Here is a 24547-nt window from a genome sequence, read left to right on the forward strand (position 1 = left end):
AAAAAGGCCTAGAGAAGTTGGTCTTTCAAGGAGGTAACAGGAGACGTACATCCTTTTTTTCTTTTTTAAAGAAGTGCAGTTAATAATCTATTTTACACATTGAAACTAATCACAGAAAACAATTAATTTGAAAAATAAAAACACAAAACTCATAGACAGGTTTTCTAACATGATGGATGTGTGGATTCTGCCCACCTCTCTCAGAGAGAGAAGAGACAGAATGTCTGTAGTAAGAACCGACAAGGGCCAGGCTGAGCAAGGCTGGGTATGACAGGTCTAGTGGGACCTGACCCCATGGTCGTGAACGAACTGGGTGCGAGACACACACTCAAAGGCTGCTTTTATCTAAAATGATGTAGTGTGGGCCACGGAACCCAATGCAGATTCACAGAGAAAACAAGTTACGGCTTAGGAAGGAACAATAAATACAGATATCTTATCTTAGTTAATGGAGCGTGATTTCAGTGAGGCCTACCCTTTGCAACACAGTAAATTTAAAATACAAAAACCTTCATTTTAAAAGATATAAGCAAAGAGCTCAGGAGAGAAAACTACTGCAAACGAGACAGCAATGGCTAGAGAGAGGCACGAGAGAACACACATTTGACTAAGTTCTTCAAGTTGTGGTGCGTCCCTGCCAGGGGTTGGGGGGGGGGGGCACGGGAGCAAACCACTAACTCTAACCTGCACTGAGAAATTCTCCGTTCCATTGGATAGTTATTTTTTTTCTTTGAAAAAAACAAAACAAAAAACCAAAAACTAGACTTTTATACATGCCCACAACTTGAGGTGGATACAAATCACTTGGGCAATTTCAGAGCCAGGAGCGGCTATTCCTTAGACACCAGGGGGGGCGGAGAGAAAAGTGTGTGGTAGCGTTTTGAGGCTAACTTTCGGAGTTGTCTGTCATTACTTTTACACTTACATCAGCAAAGGAAGAAAAACAAAACAAAACAAAACAAAACAAAACACCTATTTTTTTTCCTGGCTTCTTTTTGCCTCCTTTGTTCTTTCTCCTTACAGTATGGGGTTTCCAGATAAAAAAAGGTTTTACTCTAAGCTGACACACACTTTAAAGAGTTGGCTGAGGGCTAGAACGTCCTTGAAAATGCCGAGTTGCAAATGGTGTGCTCTTCGCAAGTCTCTCACAGCACATTCGGACATCCAGAGCCAGCAAAACAGGCCAGAGACACTTCAACTGCAATGACCCTAATGAACCCATTTTTAATTTTTGTTCTGCACTGTCATCTCAATGCGAGGCTTCCAACAACCAAACGTGTAGGCAGGCAAGTGCACACTGTCACTCCAGTGGATGAGAGTCTCCACAGTCTGGACATGGACACAGTGGGGGAAGGCAGAGCCGCGGTGTCCGCCCACTGGCCGGGATTCGGTGCTTGTGCGTAAGTTCCTTCCCAGGGATGCAGAGCCGGGTGATGAATTTGGTGGACATGCCGGGAGAGGCGGCACACACAGACACAAGAGTTCGCAGGGCTCCCCACTGCCACACTGCTGTACGGGACAGTGGTGGTGGGGTTCCCCATTGGCAGGCAGACTCACAGCAGGCAGGAACCACACGGTGCTCGGTGCTCTCATGAATACAAGCCTGCGGTTGGTTATTCATCCCGGTTAACCAAAGGCATTATGGTGATCTCGAAATATTTTTGGTCTCTCTACAAATTGTCGTTATTATGGTGGCACTTTCTAAGCTGGAATCTCGAGCCAAAGGCACTTTCAAGCTGGAGTGCAGAAGATTCACAAATAGCTAAGTATTTGGTCATGGATTGAAAAAGGCATCAATGAAAAGTACAATTCGCTCTTCATAGCAAGCTGCGGAGGTGCAGCCTTTAGTTTTGGTATGGATACGTTCGTGAGAGCATGGTCAAAGAATCGACTTGGGTTCTGATTCAGGTTGTTTGAAACCAAGTCATTAGCTTCCTATAGAGCTGGATTTAAAAACGGGCTTTTGAAACACAAATGAGAAGGATTTTGGCTTGTCCTGCTTCAGATACGGGGCCAATTAGCAAGTGGGCACCCAGAACAGGCTGAGAAAAGGCTGGCGGCTACAAGGTAGTACTAAGGCACGGCTTTTCTGGGAGGCTTTGGCAGCTGTGAACTGAAAACTATGAAAAGTGACAGTAGTAAGAGAGACGCTTCCAGCTTACAAAAGGGCTCACGGTTCCCAGGCAGCCTGTCACACTGACACCCTGCAATGTGACTTCTCCAAGATTTAAGGCTTTTCAGGAATGACACGTGCAGGGCTTAGCCACAGAAACGTCAACATAGAAGAGGCCAGGAACTCAAGCATCCTAATGTCACAGGTGAGGACATCAACACACAGGTATTCTACCCTTCCTTAGGACAGGCATGGGACGCCAGAGCATATACAAAATTATACAAATTACAGGTTTGTAAAACTGACCATCAGGTGACTTCAATAACATGTGGTTGTATAAAAATGATGGCTAATGCCACTGTGGTATCGGAGCCTAAAGAAGACCTGGATCTAAAGGTCCTCTGAAGAATTTTAACACCGAGGGGTTTCTTTTGGCTGGTGTGTGGACAGGACATTGCTGCTGGGATGCGTGGTAAAGAGAAATTTGACTCAGAGCCTGCGGCTGGAGAACTGTCTTCTGAGGAAACAAAAGGCGCTTCAGCCTCGCCATCGTCTACTTGTGGTTCCCCAGACAGCTCTAGGGGATCTGAACTGACACTGTCCATGCATTCTCAGGGGTCACTTAAGCACAGACCAAGCACCAAGGAAAGATGGCTTCGACCCAGGTGAGGCCAAAGATGAAAGAGAAGCCCTCACCCTTGTCCTGTGACTAAATAGTTGGGAGCCTGGACCAGACACCTCTCATCCCTTCAAGATGGAGGGGGATGGACTGTGCTGTCTTTTCGTTTGAGTATGAGGCACCCTCTGGAACAGACCCAGACCTGCTTCATCCCTAAAGATGGAAGAGAGACCAGACAGCATGGAGCATGAGGCGGACAGCAGAAACAGTGTTGAGGAGGTATACCCCATCTGGAAAAGGATGAGGAGGAGGCTGGGGGGCTTGTGAGAAAGAACCAGGTGGGGGAGGGGATTTTCTCTTTTTAAACCCTGGGAAAGAGTAGGCTGTAAGTCAAATCAGAAATGCTCTTTAAAGAGGAGTCAGATGGCTACAGGGAGGCTGCTGGCGAGCCGTCCCCAGCTTTCCCCGACAGGAGAGAAAGAGCTGTAGGAAAGAGATGGTGGCTGTGCAGGAGAGGCCTTTAACGGAGGAAAGGATGATGCTGAAGAATCCTGACACGTCCTTCTTCCTGACCTTGAAAAACGGAGGGATTGGGGGCGGGGGGATTGGGGTGTGGGAGAGATTTCATGGATCGGAGAAAAACTGGCTATCCATATGCGAATGTGACCAGTAAGAGAAAGGACAGCCATTTTCAACTAAGGCTGAACCTTACACAACACAGGGCAACGAGCTGTGAGAATTGTGGAAGTGGCTAGGAATTCTCAATTCTCCTCTGACGAAGCACAGGGTACGGCCAATTAACTGGTCCAAAATGTTGCTGGCCTCCAGTTAGCTGGACTCTGGGCATCCCAGGACATGTTCTGAAGAAGTTTTGGGTAGATTTTATGTCTCTTTCATTGGAAAGATGGCCTTTAAACTATGTAGTAGCTAAGCAAGATGTCCAGGATAGATCTGTCCCAGTCACTGTGAGACAGCTCTGGGGAGGGAATGGTGAGGGCAGGGCTCAGCAATGGTGTTCTAAGCTTTAGGAAGCTGAGAAGAGGGAAGAAGGAGCCAGGGATTAGAGGTTAGAACATGACCTCCCGCCCCACACCCAGGCTTTCCCTTGGGAAATAAAGCAACTCGGGGATAATTGGGTCACTGATTAAGACAGGGAAACTCTACAAAATTCACAGATCTTATAGCTACCAGCGCTGAAGACAGAGCAGAGGCCGTAAGAACAGGAGGTGGGGTGGGGTGTATGGAGCAAAACAGTGTCTTCTGGACATGACAGGGCCACTGTGTTCATAAACTCCAGCAACCGTGAGAGCTGGCTGGTTGGCACTGCAAGGCTGAGGGGCTCCTGAGAGTTGATGGTTCTAGGGGAAGAGAACTCAGTTCAAAAGGGTGGTTCCTGGCAGGCTTGACCATGTTCCAATGGATGTCCCCACACCTATGAGTATATGGGCAGCACAAATTGGCCACGGTGAGTGTGCTGGCTAGTTTTATGTCAACTTAACACAAGCTATAGTCATCTCAGAAAAGGGAACCTCAATTGAGAAATGGCTGTAGGAAAGCCTGTAGGGCATTTTCTTAATCAGTGATGGGGGGCAGGGAAAGCCCATTGTGCACAGCACCATCCATAGGCTGATGGTCCTGGATTCTATAAGAAAGCAGGCTGAGCAAGCCATGAGGAGCAAACCAGTAAGTAGCACTCCTTCATGGTCTCTGTATCAACTTGTAATCTCAGGTTGCCTTCAGTGATGGACTAGGATGTGGAAATATAAGTCCACTTTATTCCCCAACTTGCTTTTGGACATTGTTAACATCATAGCAATATAACTGTAACTATGACTAAGGTTATTTTCTTTTTAAAGGCAAAAAAGAATGAGAAGTTGGGAGGGGCGGAGATATGGGTGTGGTGTAAAATAAGGTGGGGAAAGAGTGTGGGCAGGGGTTAGTATACATTAAAGAGCTTTATAGCTGGTTTAAGAGCAAAAAGTCAGTCAGGTCATCCACACCCCCCCCCTCCTACTGCCCAGAAAGGCATTAGGAAGAAGAGGACAGTGGGGCAGCCGACACACCACCCTGACTCTGTGACATCTTTCCCACCCCACTGCCAACCACTATCCTCTAGCTGGTACTTGGGAGGTAAATCCCCAGAGCCTTAGTGGTACAGAGGAGAAGCTCTACTCCTGAGTGACAGACCTCTCCCTATCCCATTCTGAGATGACAGATAGCCACAGGAGATCATTTGTACCCATTCATTCATATCTTCCTGGTCTCAAGACACAGGGGTTTCCTCCTGAATAAGGCCATAGGAGATGAAAGCTAAAGAACCCTCCCTAAGAGGGTTGTCTAAAAGATTAACAATTAATGTCACATCCAGGAGACATCTTTAAATACCTGGTCTGCAGACAGATAAAGGGGAGAAACTCAGGGTAGCCATTCCTTTGAGGGCTGGCTTAGAAACAGGGAACCTAGGCCGTTCTCCTGAGGAGAACCAGTGCCCCATTGGCTTTACATAAGGGAGGCACATTACAAATGGAAAAATCTTGCACATTCTTCTCTGGTCTTCCCAGGGATGCTGATAGGAGAAGACAGAGAGTCAATCCAATGTGCTTCTTTTAACTACATGCCAGCCACATCCACCCACTGAGGACCAAAGATGCTGAATACGATATATGCAGTCAGGGCTGATGCTGGGGCAAAGGCGCGTGTGTCTCCTGAATATAGCAGATGTAGAATTTTACTTTATAACCTTAGTGCAAAAAACAAGCCATGCTTTTTGCTTTTTTAAAGTAAAAAGTTTGTACCATTTCTATTATGTTTACATATTCCTAACAGTTGTGTGTGTGTGTGTGCACATTTGTATGTGCACACACATGTGAGTGTGTGTAATGAAACTGTTACTTTCCTCTTACCTTCCCTGGGAAGTGGAGGGGGTAACCTTTCTTGCTTCCCCAGTGAAAAAGCACGTAGGGAAGTAACCCGAGGCTGGCCACATCAGACCAACTCTGCAGGGCAATGCTTTGGAATATTCTCTTGGTGAGGGAATGAGGGGATCTGCTTGAAAAGATGAGGGGGAGAGAAAGAGAGAGAGAGAGAGAGAATGAATATATGTGTAAAGTGCCACTGAGGCTTATGGAAAGATGCCCTTAGAGAAAATACATCCATGTCTATAATGCAGAGAGGCAATGAGCAACTAGCAATGAGCAACTAGCAAATTGACAAGAAACAGGAGCTCAGAGAGCTGAATATCCACATGCGCATGGACACAGAGCTAGAGCCACAGATACTTCCTATGCGCGCTGGGTTACCAGCAACAATCTATCCACAGGCTGGCCAGGAAGCTTGTGACAGTGACATTCTGGGGAGCAGAAACACCAAGCCTGATGAGCCTTCTGCTTGCTCGGTTGATGACAAGTTTCTTCCAGCCACAGGATTCTGCATCCTTTGCAACTCACAGTGCAGTATTCATGCCAATTTTAAAATTTGCTATTAAATTTCAGTGGTTCAAACGTGAACTCGTCTCTGTAAAAAATTTGGTTGACCATATAAAATGTAACTGCACACACAAGACTTTAACATCGTAAGCTTAGACTTGTTTCAGTATTACCTACTTATTGCAAAAAGAGCCATCTTTTCTTTTTCATTAAATAATGAATTATCACATTAGTACAATACAATTTTACATTTTTAAATATACTATATATGTTAAGGGTGAGGGGTGATGTCTTCCTCCTTTGTGACACCTGTTTCAAGAGTTTACTGAATTAGGGTATTAGTTTTAACCTTGGGGGCTGGGGGAAGGTATAAATTTGTCTCATTAGGATAGTTCAACCAAGCATGTCTTAAGGCTATAGTTTAACATTTGGTTTTAAAAAGAAAGAAAGATTTCATTTAAAAAATAATTTAGTGAATTACATTCTGCCATAACAACTTCCATCCTAATTAGTTACAAAGATAAGTCTAGAGAGTCTGAGTTTTCCTGGACTAATTTACATTTACATTTAAAGATTAATTTTACTTGTATCTTAAAACAAGAATTTTATGTTGGAAAAACACAAAAAGAACTAAATACATTTGTTTAAAGGCAGTCAATGCCCCGTGGCCAATCCTCTGTCTCAGTATTTTCTACCACAACAGGAAACAGGTCTGCAGAGAGGCTTAGCTTAGGCTGGTAAGATTCACCTTCCCCAAGGAATTGTGGGTTGCAGATCTGAGGAATACACAAAAAACTGCATCACAACTTCACAGCTACAATGATAGCATGAACACATGGAAAAAAAAAAAATAAGTTCACTCGAACAGGATTAGAAAGGTCAGGGTGGGACCTGGGGGGGGGGGGCCAGGGTAGCACCCTGTGCGGTGAGGTTTACAGTCAGTCGTTCGATAATGGAGAGTGTGTGTGTGCACATATGTGTGTGTATATACAGATATCTCTCTATATAAATAACCAGGTTCAGTCCTTCACAAGCCTGTAGATATGGTGCTGTGCTCCGTGTTCACTATTCGAGACTTCAAATACACAGGCCATGCAGAGCAGAGTTTCTTGTGTATCCCTGTTTGTTACCACCTGTTTAAAAAAAAAAAAGAAAAGAAAAAAAGGCGTATGTATCATCACCCCACATAAATGACATGGTCAATCTGTGCCACATTCAGAAGGTTACACGTCTCACTGGAACCCCACGCACCCCACCTGCTCTCTGCTGACGTAGGCTGTACCTCTCACACGGGTTAGGAAATACCCATCCATTGCCTCCGTGGGTTTCACTCCCTCACGTCTATCGTCTTAGCCTCTTTCAGATCAGAACTCTGGCTCTCCTCCTTACCCTGGCCACAGGCCCCCCTGCTACCTCAGAAGGAGCATTCTGAAGGACAATCTGACCAAATGAACCTCACAATGCTTCAATGATTCTCTGTGACTTTCATGTTCAAAACCGTTTTGAGCTTGAGTGCCTTATCTAGCTTGGCCTAATTTCCCCTCTGCAATGGTCTGTTTCACCCACCTAAGTTTCTCTTGCCTCCAAGCGCCCAAGCTCAGGGCCCCTGACTGGAAAGAATAAAGGCTCACTTCTGATTTTCTCCATGGAGTTCTGTGATTCACAGAGACTGATCTTTTTCAGTATTCAGCTCCTCCAGTAAACTGGAAGAACTGAGACCATGCCTTCTGGTCAGCCAGTTCAGGCATGGTACGCCATGCTCTATCATCTGCTGAGTGCACAAACCTTAGGACGAGCACCAATGCTGCGTGCCCACTATGTATGGACTGCAGTATGTGATACTTAGCACAGACCTCACAACTCTGTGACTGGTTGCTATTGTTCCCCATGGCAAAGAGGAGGCTGACACGCCATCTGCTGGAGACTCATCAGCTCAAAGCTGCCACCTCACCTTTAGGTCTTCCCTGCCTCTGAGCTAGGTCATATCACCTCAGCACTATGCCCATCTCTGTGAGACACTGGTGGTAATTTTATTTTCCATTCATTACTAGATGACTGCCTATCTCCCTCATCTGACCTGAGGATGGCTGCCCACTCAGCCAGTCCATCGAAGTATTCCTAGCACCTGATACCCACCCATGTATGCGCTCAGGAAAAAAGTCTTCCTTGCCTGGTAAATATGAAAAACGTCTGCTCAGCCTTCAACATACATACCTTCCTGAGAATCCCACACCACCTATCTTAGGGCTCCAGTGGTGTCTCGTTCAGAAATATTCAACAATTTCAATGACTGTGTATCAGAATCTGCTCATTTTCTTCTTTGACTCAAAGGCCATACATAAGTCACCATGGCACACTATGATTGTACAAGCATTTCCTGTCAGCTGATGCTATAGCCATGGTGTAACTAGGGGAACGTAAAGCTTCTCGCTGGTCAGCTTGGAGTGGGAGAATACAGACTCGAGTGACCCATGTCTCAGTGGAGACAGCTATGGAGACTTTAAAGCTTCAGTCCAAGATTTCTGACTCCGTGACTCAATCTGTGTTGGCCACCATGACCTTGACTTACGGGGATTCCTTAACCACAAAAGTGACACTACAACTCATGGTACGACTTTGACAGTAACATTTACAAAGCGTCTTTGTATCTAGCATAAGGCTTGCGATTTTTCAGACACATCCATTTTCTTGTAAATCCATTCTGTCTGTCTGTCTGTCTGTCTGTCTGGACTGAAGATTTAAAAACCCAGGGCCTCATGCGGGTAGTCCAAGTTCTCTACCACTGTGTATCCCTGGGCTACTTTTCATTTTGCTTTAAAATATTTTATTTGATTTTACCTTCTATGTGTGAGTATCTGCCTACGTGTGTATGTGTAACATACAACTGGCACCCTTAGCAGCCAGAAGAAAGTTGTTAGAGTCCCTAGAACTGGAGTAAGATATCGCTTAGGTAACTGTAAGAGCAAGTGCTCTTAACTGTCAAGCCAGCTCTCTAGCCCCATCTTTTCATGATTTATTTTAAGACACTGAAATGCCTAGGCTGGCCTTGAACAGTCTGTAGCCTAGGCAGACTTTGAAATGTGCAATCCTCCCACCCTGGCTTCCTGAACAGATGAGATTACAGGCCTATACCACTAGGCCCAGCAAGACAGTAGGCACACTTGGCTAATGACTCACCGTTGTCCTTCCCAGCTCTGCTTGGGGCTCTCACTGCTACTATGTGTTCAGTTCAATCCCAATGCAATAGGATGCCACCAGAGAGCCTAGACTACCAGCCATCCAGAACTTAAATTGCCCCAATGACCAACTTTTACTTAGCAAAGTGGTGGCTAGCAGCTGCTAACAAGAGCTAGTAAGTACAATTTTTCCTGTCCATCAATTGGATGTTTTCATTTTTGGAATTCTGAGGTCTGCACTTTTCTAAGGTAGTGATAGTACTTCTAACAAACCTTTCTTGGAAATTATTAATTGCTTATATCAGAATATTTTTGTTAACTGCTTAATGACACTTTGCTGTTGTTTTGAGAAGGGCTTCCTAAAGCCTTGCTTGGCCTTGAACTCCTGATCCTCCTGCTCTGTTTGCCAAATACAGGGATTATATATATGTTCCATTACGACTGGCTTTAATGACACATTTTAACTAAACCCAGTAAGGTCCAGGATGGTGGAAGTCGTATGTCCCACAGGCATGTTGCTGACAGGTACCTGGGCTCTCTGAGAATTAGGGGCCTGGCTCTGACATCTCAGGGCCACATTTAATTCATCTAGTCTCTCTGAGGCAGAGTCCAGACTGGTTCTATCACAATTCTCAACCTGCAGTCACAGACAGAGCTGGAGTTGAAATTCCTGCTAAGAGAAGTGGGTGGCTACTACCTAAGAATTCAAGTCACTGACATAGTTTTAAAATCTAGAAAAGAATCCCGAGTGTTAAGGCCTCCATTTGTGTGTGTGTGTGTGTGTGTGTGTGTGTGTGTGTGTGTGTGTGTGTGTATGTGTGTTTAGGCCAGAGTTTGATCTTGCATGTGCTCCTTATTCTTCCATCTTAGTTAATTTTTTTTTCTTTTGGAGATATAATCTCTATCTAAATACCGAGCACACCGACTAGGCTAGGCTGGCCTCCAGGGAATGAGCTATCTGTCCCCACCTCCCCATTGCTGCGCACTAGAGGTAGTGCCATGAGGCCTGAGCCTTTTGTGGGGCAGAGAAACAGTACTCAGTCCTCATGCTTGTGTAACAAGGTCCTTACTGACTGAACCCAACTCCCTCGTTCCCACACACTAGGACTGCGGCAGAGTACAGTTCTGAGACAGATACCTGCTTCATGCCACTGCTCACTCTGCCAACTGCCCATCTTCCACCAAAAGGATACTGGTGACTGTTAAAGATAGGAGTTTCCCCCAGACTTCCAGGCTCTCAGCTTCAGGAGCACACAGGCACAGATGAGATTACACTAAGATTTTCTCTCTAGAGAAAGTCAAACTTGTATGCAAAATCCATCCTGGAATGCTGCTCCTAGGTCTGAGCTCTGAGATGCCAGTCTCTGATGGCAGTGACCCCAAATTCTGGCTATGCCATGACTACTTAAGTTGCTAGGTTTGCAGGGCAAGCCACCTGAGCCACCTCACCTGCCTTGTCTGAAGAGAGGTTTTCACTATGTAGTCCAGCCTACCTGTAGTCTCCTGATCCCCCTGCCTCAGCTCCTAAATATGGGGACTACAGGCATGTACTCCCACATAAGGCTTTAAATCAGTCAGTCTTTCTTGCTTGCTTCCTTCCTTTCTTTCATAAATGGGAAGGGATAGGTGGAAAGGAGCCATTCAAACCAAACCAAAACAGTATACACCTGACTGAGAACCCACATACCAGGTAAGGGATTCTCTGGATAAAGACTCAGGCTCCGCATTCTAGCAAAGGAGAAATGTGGCCGCCTTCAGAGGCTGTAGGACCACAGGGGTGCCCTTGCCAGCCCCTCAGGAGAACTGTGCTCACTGCAGTTTACTTTGGCATCCCGACCTTCAAGTTTACTCGAGAATTATTTTCTTTTTTAAAAAGCCTTATAAAACCCATTACTGAATATTTTATGAACATATTTTGAGGACAAAAACTTCTGACTTTGGCAACTGATAGAGAATCACGGCATCAGAACTTGTTGAGCACCAGGTACCCAAGCATCCTTGCTGAAAACATGGCTTCCTCCCCAGCCACCTTTGCACTGTCCCTAAGAAGCCTCAGCACAGGCTCTAAGCATAACGCCAACCAGAGAGAGACAAACATTACCAATAATATGGTGAAGTTTTCCAAAACACTGTTCATCATATATTTCTCTGGTAGGTGTTTGAGCTTGTGGATGAAGTTGATCATATATTCACACATTGGCGAGCGGTTTATTCGGTACACGAATCGACCATTCTCGAACCTCGCATACTCCGTCTGTGAGGAGAAAGAGGGTTGAGTATTTTTCTATTTCCAAACAGAGAACGGCTGCTTTTGAAAGCATGAACTTTTCAACATGAATCATCTATTGATAAGCTCTGTCATTTCTGCCAATTACCAAATCAAAACCAAACCCTACCTCTAAATCTACAGCCAGGCACAGAATCTATTATTTATTATTCTGCAAGTTTAAACAATGTTGTAAAGGGTGATCTTTAAAGCATTTGATAAATCCTTCCAGTAAACGTGTGTGTGTGTGTGTGTTGAAAGAGAAGGGGGAGCTGAGCACAGAGAGTGGAGGCCACGGAGTGACCACTATACCTGAATACACCGAGAACTCAAAAACCTTAAGGGAGGAACCACTGCAGTTAAGCTGGAGAACCTGCCATGCTGGGCTCTGAAGACAGGTCTTCTTTCAAGACAGATCTCTCTGTGCCGCCCTCGACAGCCTAGAACTAGCTACTTAGACTAGGCTGGCCTTGACTTACTCGGACTAAAGACACACACCACCCCGGCACAGGTCTGTAGAAAGGCCTTTGGTATAGATCTTTAAATCAGGTTCCCAAACCCACAGCCCATCTATTCTAGAAACTAGAATCTAGAAATATGAATCCAACGCAAATCATAAAATATTCAGAATTCAACAAGGAGAGCAAACAGATATGATAAAAACCACACAATTCTATCAAAACATAAGACAGAAATACAAATAAATTTATATTAATAACATATCATTTTAAATATAATTACAGTGTTTACACCATCTATTTTTCTTTACATTAAATAAAGTGCACATCGTTTGGAAATAGGAAGGCTGGCCCCTAGCTTAGCAAAGACAGAAAAAGAATAGTAAGAACAACTTGTTGCATCTGACCCCAGAACCTAGTTATAGAATCAGAGCCCAGAAGCTCCACGGATAAACAGGAATGCTACAGAGAAAATTTAGCTGGAAAAACTAACTACATAATTAGTATACCCATCTGCACTTGTACTTTGTACATAGTGCATGTGTGTCACTGCATGTGTGTGCAGTCAGGAGTTGGTTTTTTCTCTCCTTTCCACCAGGTGGGCACCAGAAATTGAACTCAGAATATTAGGCTTATAAGCAAGCACCTTACATGCTGAGCCATCCTGCTGGCTGATCATCATCCCCCACCCCCAACCCTCTTTTAATCCTAACTTTGTGCTCCTGCTAGTTTGTCAGGGCAGCCACACCCCACACTCCAATTTAAATTATCCTTAGTGCTCAGGATTCCCAACTGATATTTCCTGTCTCTCAAGTCTACTCTTGTATCTCTAATTATCCCCTATTTGTCCCTTGGAAAGGTACTGTCTGGTTACTGCTGCTGGCAGGCATAAAGAGTGTGACCTCTGGCTCTCCCTCTTCTTTAAGCTTTAATATGCAGTTACTAAATTCTATTTAAAACCTCTTACTGGAGTCCCTCGGAAGCCATTTCAGGAGAGCGCATGACCCCTGTTAAATTCATCATCAACTCAACCCACCCGTGTCCTTCCTGCCATTTTAACTTCAGTCTTGCATGGCTGTGCTCAGGAGGCTGCAAGGCAGCCTGCACCCCCCAGAGCTCTGCCTAAGCTCTTAAACCCTCCCTCCTTTCCTGACTGGCATGCTCTAGGCTTGGCTGGGAAGGTGGAGTCTCGCCACAGACAAGTTAGGTTCCTGGACAGAGAGTCCAGAACTGCAGCAAATAAAACCTCATTCTTCAGGTGGTGGCAGTGAGGCAGAAGACACTGGAGAATCAGGCAGGTGACCAGACTGCCACCTACAAAAGCAAATAACCCTGTTAAGACAAACAGGTTTGGAAGACTTTGCAAGCTGAATGTGGGTATTTCCTAACACAGGATGGAATGCCTTGCTTTTCTGTTATCTGTTGTGAGACAGGATTCTAGTGAGTAGCCCAGGCTGGCCTAGAACTCAGGAGGCTCCCGTCTCACCCTCCCAAGTGCTGGGATTACAGGCATAGACCAACACTCACTACTGAAATTTAAACTAGAAACAGTTAAAATGAAAACTGTCAAAAACAAAATAAAACAAAACAAAAACCAACCAACCAAAAAAACAAAAACAAAAAACCCTACCTACCCCCCACCCCCCAAAAGCAACAGTATCAAACACAAAGTGTCAGGTTTCAGAAATGGGGGGGTTACTGCTACCTGTATCATTACCCACAATGCCTGCAGCTAGGAAGTGGAGAAGCATCCTGGTCCAGGAGCCCTGCCAGAACCCCTAGGGGGGCTCTCACCACAGAAACCAGTACTGGCCAGCTGGGTGGGCCTTCCCTCGGAGGCAGCTAGCACAGAGCATCCAGCTGATCTCAGCTGCTGCCCAAGCACTTTTACCTTTTACCTTTATGATCTTTACCATGCAACCAGGAAAAGGTATCCATGGGAGAGACAGGAGGCCTGCAAAGGCCCTTGCCAACTGCCACAGGCTACCCAGAGGACTTTTCCAACTAGGCCAACTTACCTCTACTTTTTCCACTACTTGTTTCCCAAAGGAGCACACTTTGGTGGAGCAGGTAACTGTCATGTTTTCAGAACTCTCATACTGACTGCTCACACCGTAAAAGGCCCCGGCGTCGTCTTGGATATTGCAGTTTAAGTCCGCCTGTAGGAAGGAAGTAGGGGCAGGTTATTCTCTCATCCTAGGGTCACTGTGGCAAAGAGCCAGGTTGGTAAACCATCGAGCAGCTAGGCAGTGTGGAAGAGAGCGCTGCCTCTCTACCAATACCAGCATGATGGGAAGCCACTTCCTTCCCGGGTGGGGCTCCAGTTGCTAGGTAGCCAAAGATGACCTGGAACTCCGGTCTCCACCACCTAAGTTCTTACAGGAATGTGCTACCTACCGTATTCAGTTCCCAGATGCCAAGGGTTGAACCCAGCCAGGGCCTCATGCATGCTAGACAAGCACTGTACCCACCTGGGAAGTGAGACATGCTACCAGGATGCATTCAGCCTGACTTGCTTGCATTCAGAACTGAAACAGGACTGTACCCTTGTAATGAAAATTCTAAAGTTTCTAAAATGTACAGAAAGTAGAGCATGAAATAACTGTGCACTCTGCCAATCTCTCGAGAGACTCAGAAACAAAACAAAAACAAACGAACAACGAAAACACAAGTCCCTGCAGCTGACTCTCACTGCTACAAAGATGATTATCACATCAAGGGCAGAAAGGCTTCCTACTAATGACCACCCTACACAGATGCTACATCACAGCTACTCGTGTAACACATTCTTATGAATGGCCTGCACGATGTCAGACAGCACCTGGCTAATGTGGGAGCCGATCACGGCAGAAAGGCTATGCAGTCAAAGAGTAAGCATCACAGCAAAGGATGATGGGAGGTCTTAGATGCACAGTGAAAGGAAGTCTTCCCAACTCAGGTGCTCATGCAGGAACAGGAGATGAGGAGACGCCCAGACACAGCTCAGGCTATGGAGGGCTAAATAAAAAGGGAAAGTTGTATTTTGGAGCAAATGGGAGGCCCTAGAAAATTCTAGTCCCAGGAATCAAGATTAAAGCAGGGCTTCAGAGCGCAATGTCTGTGGGGCACGGTGCCACTGTGGAAGGTCATGGCCATGGGTGTATGCTATTGCTGTGGTCAGACTGTGGTGGATATGCAAGTCCCAGTTAGGATGGGAAGCTTTGGGGATGTGATTAGGAGTCTGTCCTTATAAATGAATGGACACTCACAGAAAAGAACCATGCCCTCCACAACAAGAGGCCTTCCCAGATACTGGTATCTGGACCATGGACCTTGGACCTTCCAGTCTACAGAATTCAAGCGATAAGTCTGGTCCTTTCTATCCAGAGTTCTGAGCACGCTGTATAAGAACAGCATCAGAGAAGCAGGTATCAACCAGTTGTTGCTCTGTAACAACTCAATAATACATACATGCCTGGGCAGGAAAGGTTTCCAAATTATTTTTCCTTAGTTTCAGCTTCAGAAAGTCCTACCTTTAAAGGGGAATAACTGTAAGCAGAACATGCCTAGAACCCCATACCAAGGAGACAGAGGCAGGAGGATCACTGTAAGTTCAAGGCCAGCCTGCACCACATAGTAAATTGCAAACTAACCAAAGCTATATAGTGAGATCAAGTTGGGGGTGAGGAAGAAAAGATAGCAACAACAAGAGGGGGGATGCTCAAAGGGACTATAAAATAATGATGCGATGTGGCATTCTACATCAAACAACCTAGTGCATTCTTGTTATTCTGAAAGACACAGTGGAACAAGCAGGTGTTTTGGAATAAGGAGTACAGGAAACTCGGGAGATGAAGACTGGCTGGGAGGATGGAGGGCTGATGGGACAGTAACTACTTAAAATACCTGTGATAACTTGTCAGTGTACACCACATTCTGAAAATAGTAACAGTAATGGTTTGACACCAGCAAAGCTGATCACAGCAGTGTTCAGGGTTCACACTTCCATCCCTGTGAGCTGAAGGCAAAGTTGCTGCCCCTGGTGGCTGCAAATCTAGATCCCATAACAAGAGTGACCTGGGTGTTCTATTTCTTTACTACCAGTGTTCACTGGTACTCTATTTCAGTCAAACTCTAAAGAGAGAGGGAAAGGACAGAAGTGGCTGAGCCTGCCCTTCATCCTCAGCATCACTAAGCAGCTGCCATTCACTTATAGGTCTGTTGAAGGAGACCAATGGATACAGCTGTACCTGGGGTACCATTTGTTCAAACTAGAGCTACAATGTAGCAAGCTCAGACAGTTCCAAGCTGTTATAAACTTAACTCCGGGAAAGAACCTGTAATGCATTTGTGCGGTTTGCTGAAGCTAATAACATTGGTTATGCATGCTAATTTAAAGCATGTATGTGCTGTGTATATAAAATAAGCCTCCAATTTATCATTTCCTTTATTAGGAATCAGGCAAACAATCTGGAGGGAGGGTATTGGTAGGATTACTTAGAACCATGTGCACACGGAAATAAAAAGAAGACTTTATTTATTTATTTATTTATTTATTTAGTTAGTTAGTTTTTTTTTCGAGACAGGGTTTCTCTGTAATAGCCCTGGCTGTCCTGGAACTCACTTCTGAAGACCAGGCTGGCCTCGAACTCAGAAATCCCCCTGCCTCTGCCTCCCGAGTGCTGGGATTAAAGGCGTGCGCCACCACACCCGGCGACTTTTTTTTATTAACCCCCCCCCAAAAAAAATGGGCTTCTGCCATTGTCAATTCCCCACAGACAAGCAACCCTCTTAGCTTAAGCCTGCACCAGATCACACTCATTTGCACATTGCCTTGCATCACTGCTGTGTCTTAGGACTTCAGATAATGCTGGTGAGCTTTCATAGGGAGTGGGTCATCTACCATATACTGATCCTCAGAAATGAAGGTATTGGTGAGCTGTGATGGCACAGCCATGCAATCCCAGCATTACAGAGGAATGCTGCAGCAAGTCTGAGGCCAGCTTGGTCTACAGTCAATTCAAGGTCAGCCACAGATACATAGTGAGATCTAGTATCCCCTGAGGGGAAAGAAAATTAGTTACTAAAGCTCTAGAGGAGCCAGTGGTGGTGGTACACGCCTTTAAACTCAGCACTCTGGGAGGCAGAGACAGGTGGATCTCTGGGTGTTTGAGGCCAGTGTGGTTTATAGAAAGAATTCCAGGACAGCTAGGGCTACACAGAGAAACCCTGTCTGGAAAAACCAAAAACGGTCTGGAGAGATGGCTCAGCAGTTAAAGGCTAAAAGCACCAGCTGCTTTTCCAGAGGTCTTGGGCTTGATTCTCAGCACTCACATGGTGGCCTACAACTGAACTGTCTGCACTTCTGGTTCCAAAGGATCTGATGCCCCATTCTTGCCTCCTTGAGTACCAGGTACTCATGTGATACATAAATAAATACCATAAGAGTGGACACCAGCAAAACACCCAGACACAATCAATCAATCAATCAATCAATCTAAATTTGAAAAATAAAGAAAGCTTGAAGGTGTTGGGACTTGGTTCACCTAGCATGCACTGGACAGGATGCTGGCTCAATCCCCAGCACCCAGAAACTGAGTGCTTATGAGGTGGAGACAGAAGAATCAAAGTTCAAGGTCATCTTCTGTTAAATGGTGCCTCTAAGGCCAGTAAGTATGAAAGGTATGTGATGCCATCTCAAACAAAACCAAACACACTTCAAGAAATGGCTTACACAGTGTCTACCCTGGTGCTTTGTTCTTCTGATAAATTTATCTCTGACGTTCAGCCATGGGATTTTGCATGGTTTCATTCAATACTGAGAGAACCTCAAATTGGATTTGTGATTTCGGGGCTTAGATTTTAAAAGGTTTGCCCAGCGGGTGGCAAGTCACCTAATCTCAGGGGACATCAGAACTGTTTTACAAAAATTATCTTTGCACATGAAAAATAATTCTGCAGTCACCAGCTATAGCACGGATGCTCTTTAGAATATTCTAGAAGGTCCTGATGGCGTTAGAACTCTTCTAGAAAGAAACATAAGTCAGCTAACTCCCCAAGAGCAAGGTAACATAAGAAAGAAGGGAAGCAACGAAGTAGGCGTCTGTAATGAGTCTGAGGCTCACAGAAACCCACTATTTACCCTGAGAAAGTCAAGGATGGGGGCTGGTGAGATGGCTCAGTGGGTAAGAGCACCCGGCTGCTCTTCTGAAGGTCTGGAGTTCAAATCCCAGCAACCACATGGTGGCTTACAACCATCTGTAATGAGATCTGAGTCCCCCTTCTAAGAAATCTGATTCTTAGTCTGTTCTAGTGTCCAGGGTCACTCAAATCCCTCCTCTTAGCTCTTGGGTCCAATCCTTCTGTTCTTTCTCCATCACTCTTGCCCGAGGGTTGCACTGGGCTCAGGTAGTAAATATAAGCTATCCTCCCATCTGAACCTTAGCCCCTTCCTGCATCTCGTGGGTAGTGTGACATAGTCACAGACCCCTTAGATACAGGCATGGTACTCCTTGGGACATCACGACTCTGCCTAGCACAGTTGCTGACAAAGCAGACATAAAGGCTGTTAAGAAAAAAGCATCTCCTTCAGTCAAGTGGCTGGAACCTCTGGCCTGGCTGGTGACCTAACACTGCTGGGCATGGACAAGGACCTGGCTAAGGGGCTGCCCATCTGGAAGATGGTATCACTCCTAGGAAAGGCTTCACCTAAAGCCATGCTAAAGAGAAAGGAGCAGTAATTAGTGCCTTAATGATACATTATACGTTTCTCCCACAGTTCCTGCCCCTAAGGCAGCTGGGGCCACAACTGTAGGGCTCCAGGACCCTGCCCACTTTCCTGAATTACTGAGGAAAACCTAATCTTTCCTTTCCTTCTTCTGAACCAAGCATGCTTCCTCAGGCTTCCTTATGCTTTCTCTGAAGCCCTTCTGTCTGACCTTCATAGTAGTTTAACTGAAGTGGCATGGCAAGCAGTGCTGGCATTTGCAGTTTGTCTGCCCTGTGGACTTCTTTATAAACTCTAAAGCAACAGTCTTCTCACTCCCTTTGGGCCCATCCTTAAAGTCTTTTATTAACGAGACTAAGAACTCCAGAACTGTTTCCCCGGATCACTGCTTCTGGTAGCTTCCATCAGAATCTCTAGGTGCTGGAAGACAAGTCAGACCCTCTCTTCAGTTTTGCTGAGCTCGTCTAGTCGCTCCCAGTCTCTCCCAGTCTCTCCAGCCGGCTCTATCTTAGGCTCAAATTACAAATCTATTTTCGTTAAGCCTCCCCCGGTGTTAGATTCTCTTCTATCTAGTCCAGATATTCCAGGTGCCACTTCACCTGTCACTGCCTCGTCTCTGTCATCAGAACAATGGCACGGGCAGCGGGGCCTCGCATGTCTCATCTTTACCAGAGAGAGTGACATGAACAACTGCTGTGGAGCAGTGGGGATTGGAGCACAGCAATGCACATGCAAGCTGCAAGCTGCTGTATTGATGAAGCACTGGCCACTACTTCTTTTAACTCCACAACCAAAACACTGACCAGGAATGAGCCTCAAGTCCTATCTACAGACACCTTCCCCAGTACAATCAATAAACATGATGATGGCCATCAATTCAGTCCACATGGGCGCGAATGCTGGCTTCTTCCCAGATAAACAAAGCAGGACGCTTCCCTGGTTTGTGAGTTTCATGACATCTCTGACATATAAGGTCTAACTACTCAGACAGGTACAAACCCACCACTCTCCACAAGTCATGCGCTAAGACACATTATGGAATTTCCTCCAGAAACCAAAAGAAAAAAGTCACTAACACGCTGAGTGGATTAAAGGCTCTAAGATCTATCTGGCAAGTTTGGGAAAGCAGGGTGGGGGCAGAGTCAGGTGTCAAAGGCAGGTCAAACAAACAAAAATATACCAACAAAAATATACCCCTGGGGCTGGGGATGCGACCCAGTCGGGAGAGTGCTCGACTACTATGCATGAGGATTTAGGTTTAGTCTTCTGCCTTCATAAACCAGGAATGTTGGCATATGCCTATAATCTATACATGGGATGCAAAAGCAAGAGGATCAGGAGTTCAAGGCCAGCCTTTGCTACATGAGACCCTTAAGGCATGGCTTCTCCTCATTGTCCTCTTATTCAATAGACTTATTTATTCAAAGCTATGGTTCACTGTTCAATTTCATGGGTTGGGGTTTGGGGGGAGACCTGTGCTTTGGGGCCAGCATGAATAATGCAATTATCAGTCCAATGTGGTAGTCCATGCCTTTAATCCCAGCTCCTGGGAGGCAGAGGCAAGTGGATCTCTGTGAGTTCAAGGCCAGCCTGGTTTACAAAGAGAGTTCCAGGACAGCCAGGCTGTTACACTGAGAAACCCTGTCTTGGGTAGGAGGAAAAAAAAATCTTTAAAATGAAGCCTTATGTAAAGACATAAAGGGGCGGGGTGGCCGGTGGACATACCCTTCCAACTTCTCTCCCTTCATTTCTGAGTGTGCAGGGGGCTGGGCAGGAATTATGAGGTTACAGAAATGAAAAACATCCAGGACTGTTCTTGACAAGAGCCAGTGTAATGGGAACTGATGGATGGGCCGTTTTCAAACCACCACTTTGAGACTCCCCTCTGCATCCTCTCTGAGCCATGATCAAAGGACCAAGATTTCAAATTGTGAAGCAATTTTTTCCCAATGGCAGCATCTGGCTGCTTGGCAGGCAGCACCAGGAGCTGGGCCCTGCTGTGGGCGGCTGTCCAGGCCTGCCACATGGTGAGGCTAGGCCAGGCAGGGCACGCCTTGCGGGCTTTGCAGCTGCTCCCACAGGCGCCAAAGGACAATTGCTCCGCACAGGGCAAAGGGGCCCTGAGAGACTAGGCCTAACTGGGGAGCAAGGGGGTAGGTTTGGAGAGAGCTGGCAGCCCCAGAGCCCTCCCACACTGCTTCATTTGCATGCCCACCCCACAGGATTCAGGGGTCTGAGCAGGGGAGGCCTGTGTTGTGCTGGACACCGCTCCAGTTAGACAGCCTGCCTATGGGGACAGGGAAGGAAGGAGCTGCCAGCAGGGAAGTGGGCCCCTGAGTGCAGCCATTCACTGGAGTCTGTGTGCCCTGACACAACACCACTGAAGCAGAGGCCACAGCTGTTTTAAATAAGAATAACAGGAATAAACTCATCCAGCCTAGCTCTTCAACTTACTTCCCACTAATTATGGCATATATTTACATCCACAAAATAGATTTTAAAAAACACCACCGGGACCCTTTATTGTGCAGACTGCACACCCCCATTTGAATTTCATAAACATTTAGTACTTCAAAGAATCTTAAAAGCTTGCTCTAATTACAATAAGCCTTGTCTGAAAGGGCTGTCTGTTTGCATTGCAAATTTCCTACCAATACAAGTATTCATTTACAAAAATGCAATTAATATTACCCACACAACTCCAGGTAAGGACCACTGTAGACTACAGGCTGGAACTGTCATAGACTCAAGGTCTTAGCCCTACCAACTAAGTCTCTGTTCAGACTGGTTGCTTTCCAACTGAGCCAGGTAATGAAGTCCTGGGCCCCCAGCGGAGGTGGCCTGACCTTACCTAGTTCATCAGTGTACAAAGAATGCTGCCGCTTTCCCAGGAAAGGGGACTGTTTTCTGGACTGGAGTTTCCATCCATGAAATGTCCCTCTTAAATAAACAACAACCACCAGGCAACCAATCACACACAGTGAAATAACAGCTGTACGCGAATAAGCTATAGTTACCCAGTGAAACCTGCATGGCAGATACACATCACCGGTACTTAGGTACCCAAGCGTTCCAGTGACCTCATAGACACTAGCGCTGGGATTTAAATTTAAATGGGAAGGCCTCCGTGTTAGTTACTACCCCAATAATTCTACTAATGCTAATGAGTCATCTTTACTAAAAAGAACACAAACTAAGACATATCCTCAAATGCTGACTGCTGAAAGAAAATGTCCTAATTGTATACAAATACTGTATCCATCCATGTACACCCCTCAGACTGGGTTGACAGGTAACTGGGCCTAGAGTCTGTCTCACATTTTAAACCGTATTCTTATATCTTCTTGAATTACTTGTAACTAACTTGTATTACTTTCAAAAGATTATAATTTTTATTCTTTTCTTGACTGTGTGCATGCACGACTGCGTACACGAGTGCAGGTGTACAGGGAAGCCGGGGGTGTTTGATCCATGGGAGCTGGAGCTACTGGTGGTGCTGAGTCACCGACTGGATGTTAGGATCGGAACTCTGGTCTTCTGGAAAAGCAGTATATGCTTTCAACTGCTAAGCTCCAAGCCGCCTCCTCTCTAGCCCCCTACTTTTAAATGTGAGACAAAGTGGTGATAATGGATCTCGATTGAGCATCCAACAGATTTGAGGGTTGTGACTAAGGGTGTCAACTGGGTTTTCATGGAACTACAAACAAGAACAAAAAACAAAACAAGTGTGGGAAGGACATTGCCCCTCTGTCTGTCCCTGTCTGTCCCTCTGTTCAGTGGCAGCTCTCCTAAGACAGTGATAATGTTTAAACACACACAGGAATGGCTGCACCCTGTCCCCAGTTTTGCTAGCAAACACAGCTCGATGATCCAGGAGAGAAAGCAGTTGAGGACTGGCCAGCAGCTGGCAGAGGGATTCTCCCAGCATGCTCTAGGCAACTCCCAAAGGAAGAGATTCTATGTGGCTTCTACAGGCCAGATAACTGACTCACCTTTTCTCAGGTTCATAGAATTCTCTCACATCTGTATGGTTACCAAATTAACCTCACTTTTTAAATCCCTTTAAAAAGTGGTTATGCAGGCATGGTGTTAAATAGCTTTAATCCCAGCATTTGGGAGGCAGAAGAAGGCAGATCTTCATGAGTTCAACGCCAGCCTAATCTACAGAGTGAGTTCTAGGGCAGTCAAGGTTACATGATAATTAATAATGTAAAATTAAGTGAGCATAAACATATTGTTATTTATAGTGAAAAAGGCATTATTTAAAAATATAGTGAAGGGGCTGGGGAATAGAGGATTTTGTTTTAATTTCCAGCACCCACATGGCAGCTCACAACTATCTATAACTCCAGTTTCAAGGATCTGAACCCCCCCCCCAGACATATATATCTACAGGCAAAACACCAATGCACATAAAATAAAAATAAATGAATCTTTAAAAAAAAAAATAGGGTAATCCATACCTTAGTTCCTAAGATGTAACTATTTACAATGATGTGGAAGGAAAACAACTTATTAAATGGACATTGGAATTTTTTATGCCTGGCAAGAAGATACATAATTATAGATCTACAAGTTTTATAAAGATTTATTGTATTTTGGACTGGGCATGGTGGCTCATGCTTTTAATCCTAAGACTTTAAGAGGCAGACTCAGGGGGCTTTCTGTGAGTTCATGGGCAGCCTGGTCTACATAGTGAGTTTGAGGCCAGCTAGCCAGGTGACACCTACCTCTCAAAAGGAAAAACACACATACTTTTATGTGTGTTTATACACATGCATGCAGATTTCTTTTAGTATCTGTGTGTGCGTGCACATGTACACTCATAGGCCAGAATGGGGTGTCAGATCCTCTAGAGCTGGAGTTATAGAAGGTTGTGGCTCCCTGATGCAGGTGCAGAAATATGAGCCCTAGTCCTCTGTAAGAGCAGCAGACTCTCTTAGCAGCTGAGCCATCTCTCCAGCCAGCCCCCAGCTCATTACTCCAATTACGTGTACGAATAAGGTTTCATCACATTAAACCATATTATGAATAGTCTGGGCTATAAGGTGAAAGCATACAGCTTTCTTTACACAAGTAATCTCGACACTCGGGTTTTAGTGGGGCTAAAAGTAGAAATCTGAGATCCTCTGAGATACTAGCTTCATCTGAATTCTTTACTGAGTTAAGCACTTAAATTCACTTCCTCTGTAAATGTCATTTGGTTTAATTCTGCCCGGCCCAGCCCAGCCCAGCCCAGCCCAGCTCAGCCCAGCCCAGCCCAGCATAAAAGCTTCTACCGCCTGAGGTGTCCATACTGGTGCTCTATGTTCTGCCATTTGCTTTGTTTGTGAGTTGATGAAATCACAGCACAGATATTTTTTTCCATAGAAAACACCTCAGGTTGTCTGGCCTTACTGAATGAACCCAGGTTAGATGCTCTGAAAATAGGATTTCAACAGCAATCAAATGAGCAAATTAAGAGTCCTCCTGATTTGAGAAAGAGGCAAAAGGGAGAGCGGTTGGGCATGGGGTCTCTGTTGTAATTTAGTGAATTCACACTAAGACGAAAGCCTGCTGCATGAATTGCTAATATAAAGGCTGTTTCAAGGGGAGTATTAAACCTTCTGAAGCATCGTCCAGGGCACGCACCTGCTGGTACCCGAGGACAGAGATGCTAAGAGCACAGCTCATCCTCACCAAGTCATTACAGAAGCCAGTGAGACTCCAGACCTCAGCCTGATTGAAACTGCCTCCTCTCCTCTGTCCTAACCGATCCGAGTGAATTTCCTCCCTTGTAAAGGT

The 24547-nt window shown here is 45.5% G+C and overlaps 1 protein-coding gene across 6 annotated transcripts in view; it reads right to left on the reverse strand.

The window, feature by feature from the left end:
- Positions 1-899: 899 nt before the first annotated feature.
- Positions 900-24547, reverse strand: part of Tead1 (TEA domain transcription factor 1) — a 227672-nt gene continuing 204024 nt past the window's right edge. For all 6 annotated transcript variants that reach the window (XM_021166757.3, XM_029479285.2, XM_029479282.2 and 3 more), the window contains 3 exons: positions 14076-14216; positions 11435-11587; positions 900-7290 (listed from right to left, as the gene is read on the reverse strand). In XM_021166757.3, the coding sequence (XP_021022416.1) occupies positions 7177-7290; positions 11435-11587; positions 14076-14216 (408 nt within the window). In that variant the 3' untranslated portion in view covers positions 900-7176. The remainder of the gene's footprint in view (positions 7291-11434; positions 11588-14075; positions 14217-24547) is intronic.

Source organism: Mus caroli, unplaced genomic scaffold (genome assembly GCF_978045245.1).
Source record: "Mus caroli unplaced genomic scaffold, Mus_caroli_1 scaffold_8, whole genome shotgun sequence".
Taxonomy (NCBI): domain Eukaryota; kingdom Metazoa; phylum Chordata; class Mammalia; order Rodentia; family Muridae; genus Mus; species Mus caroli.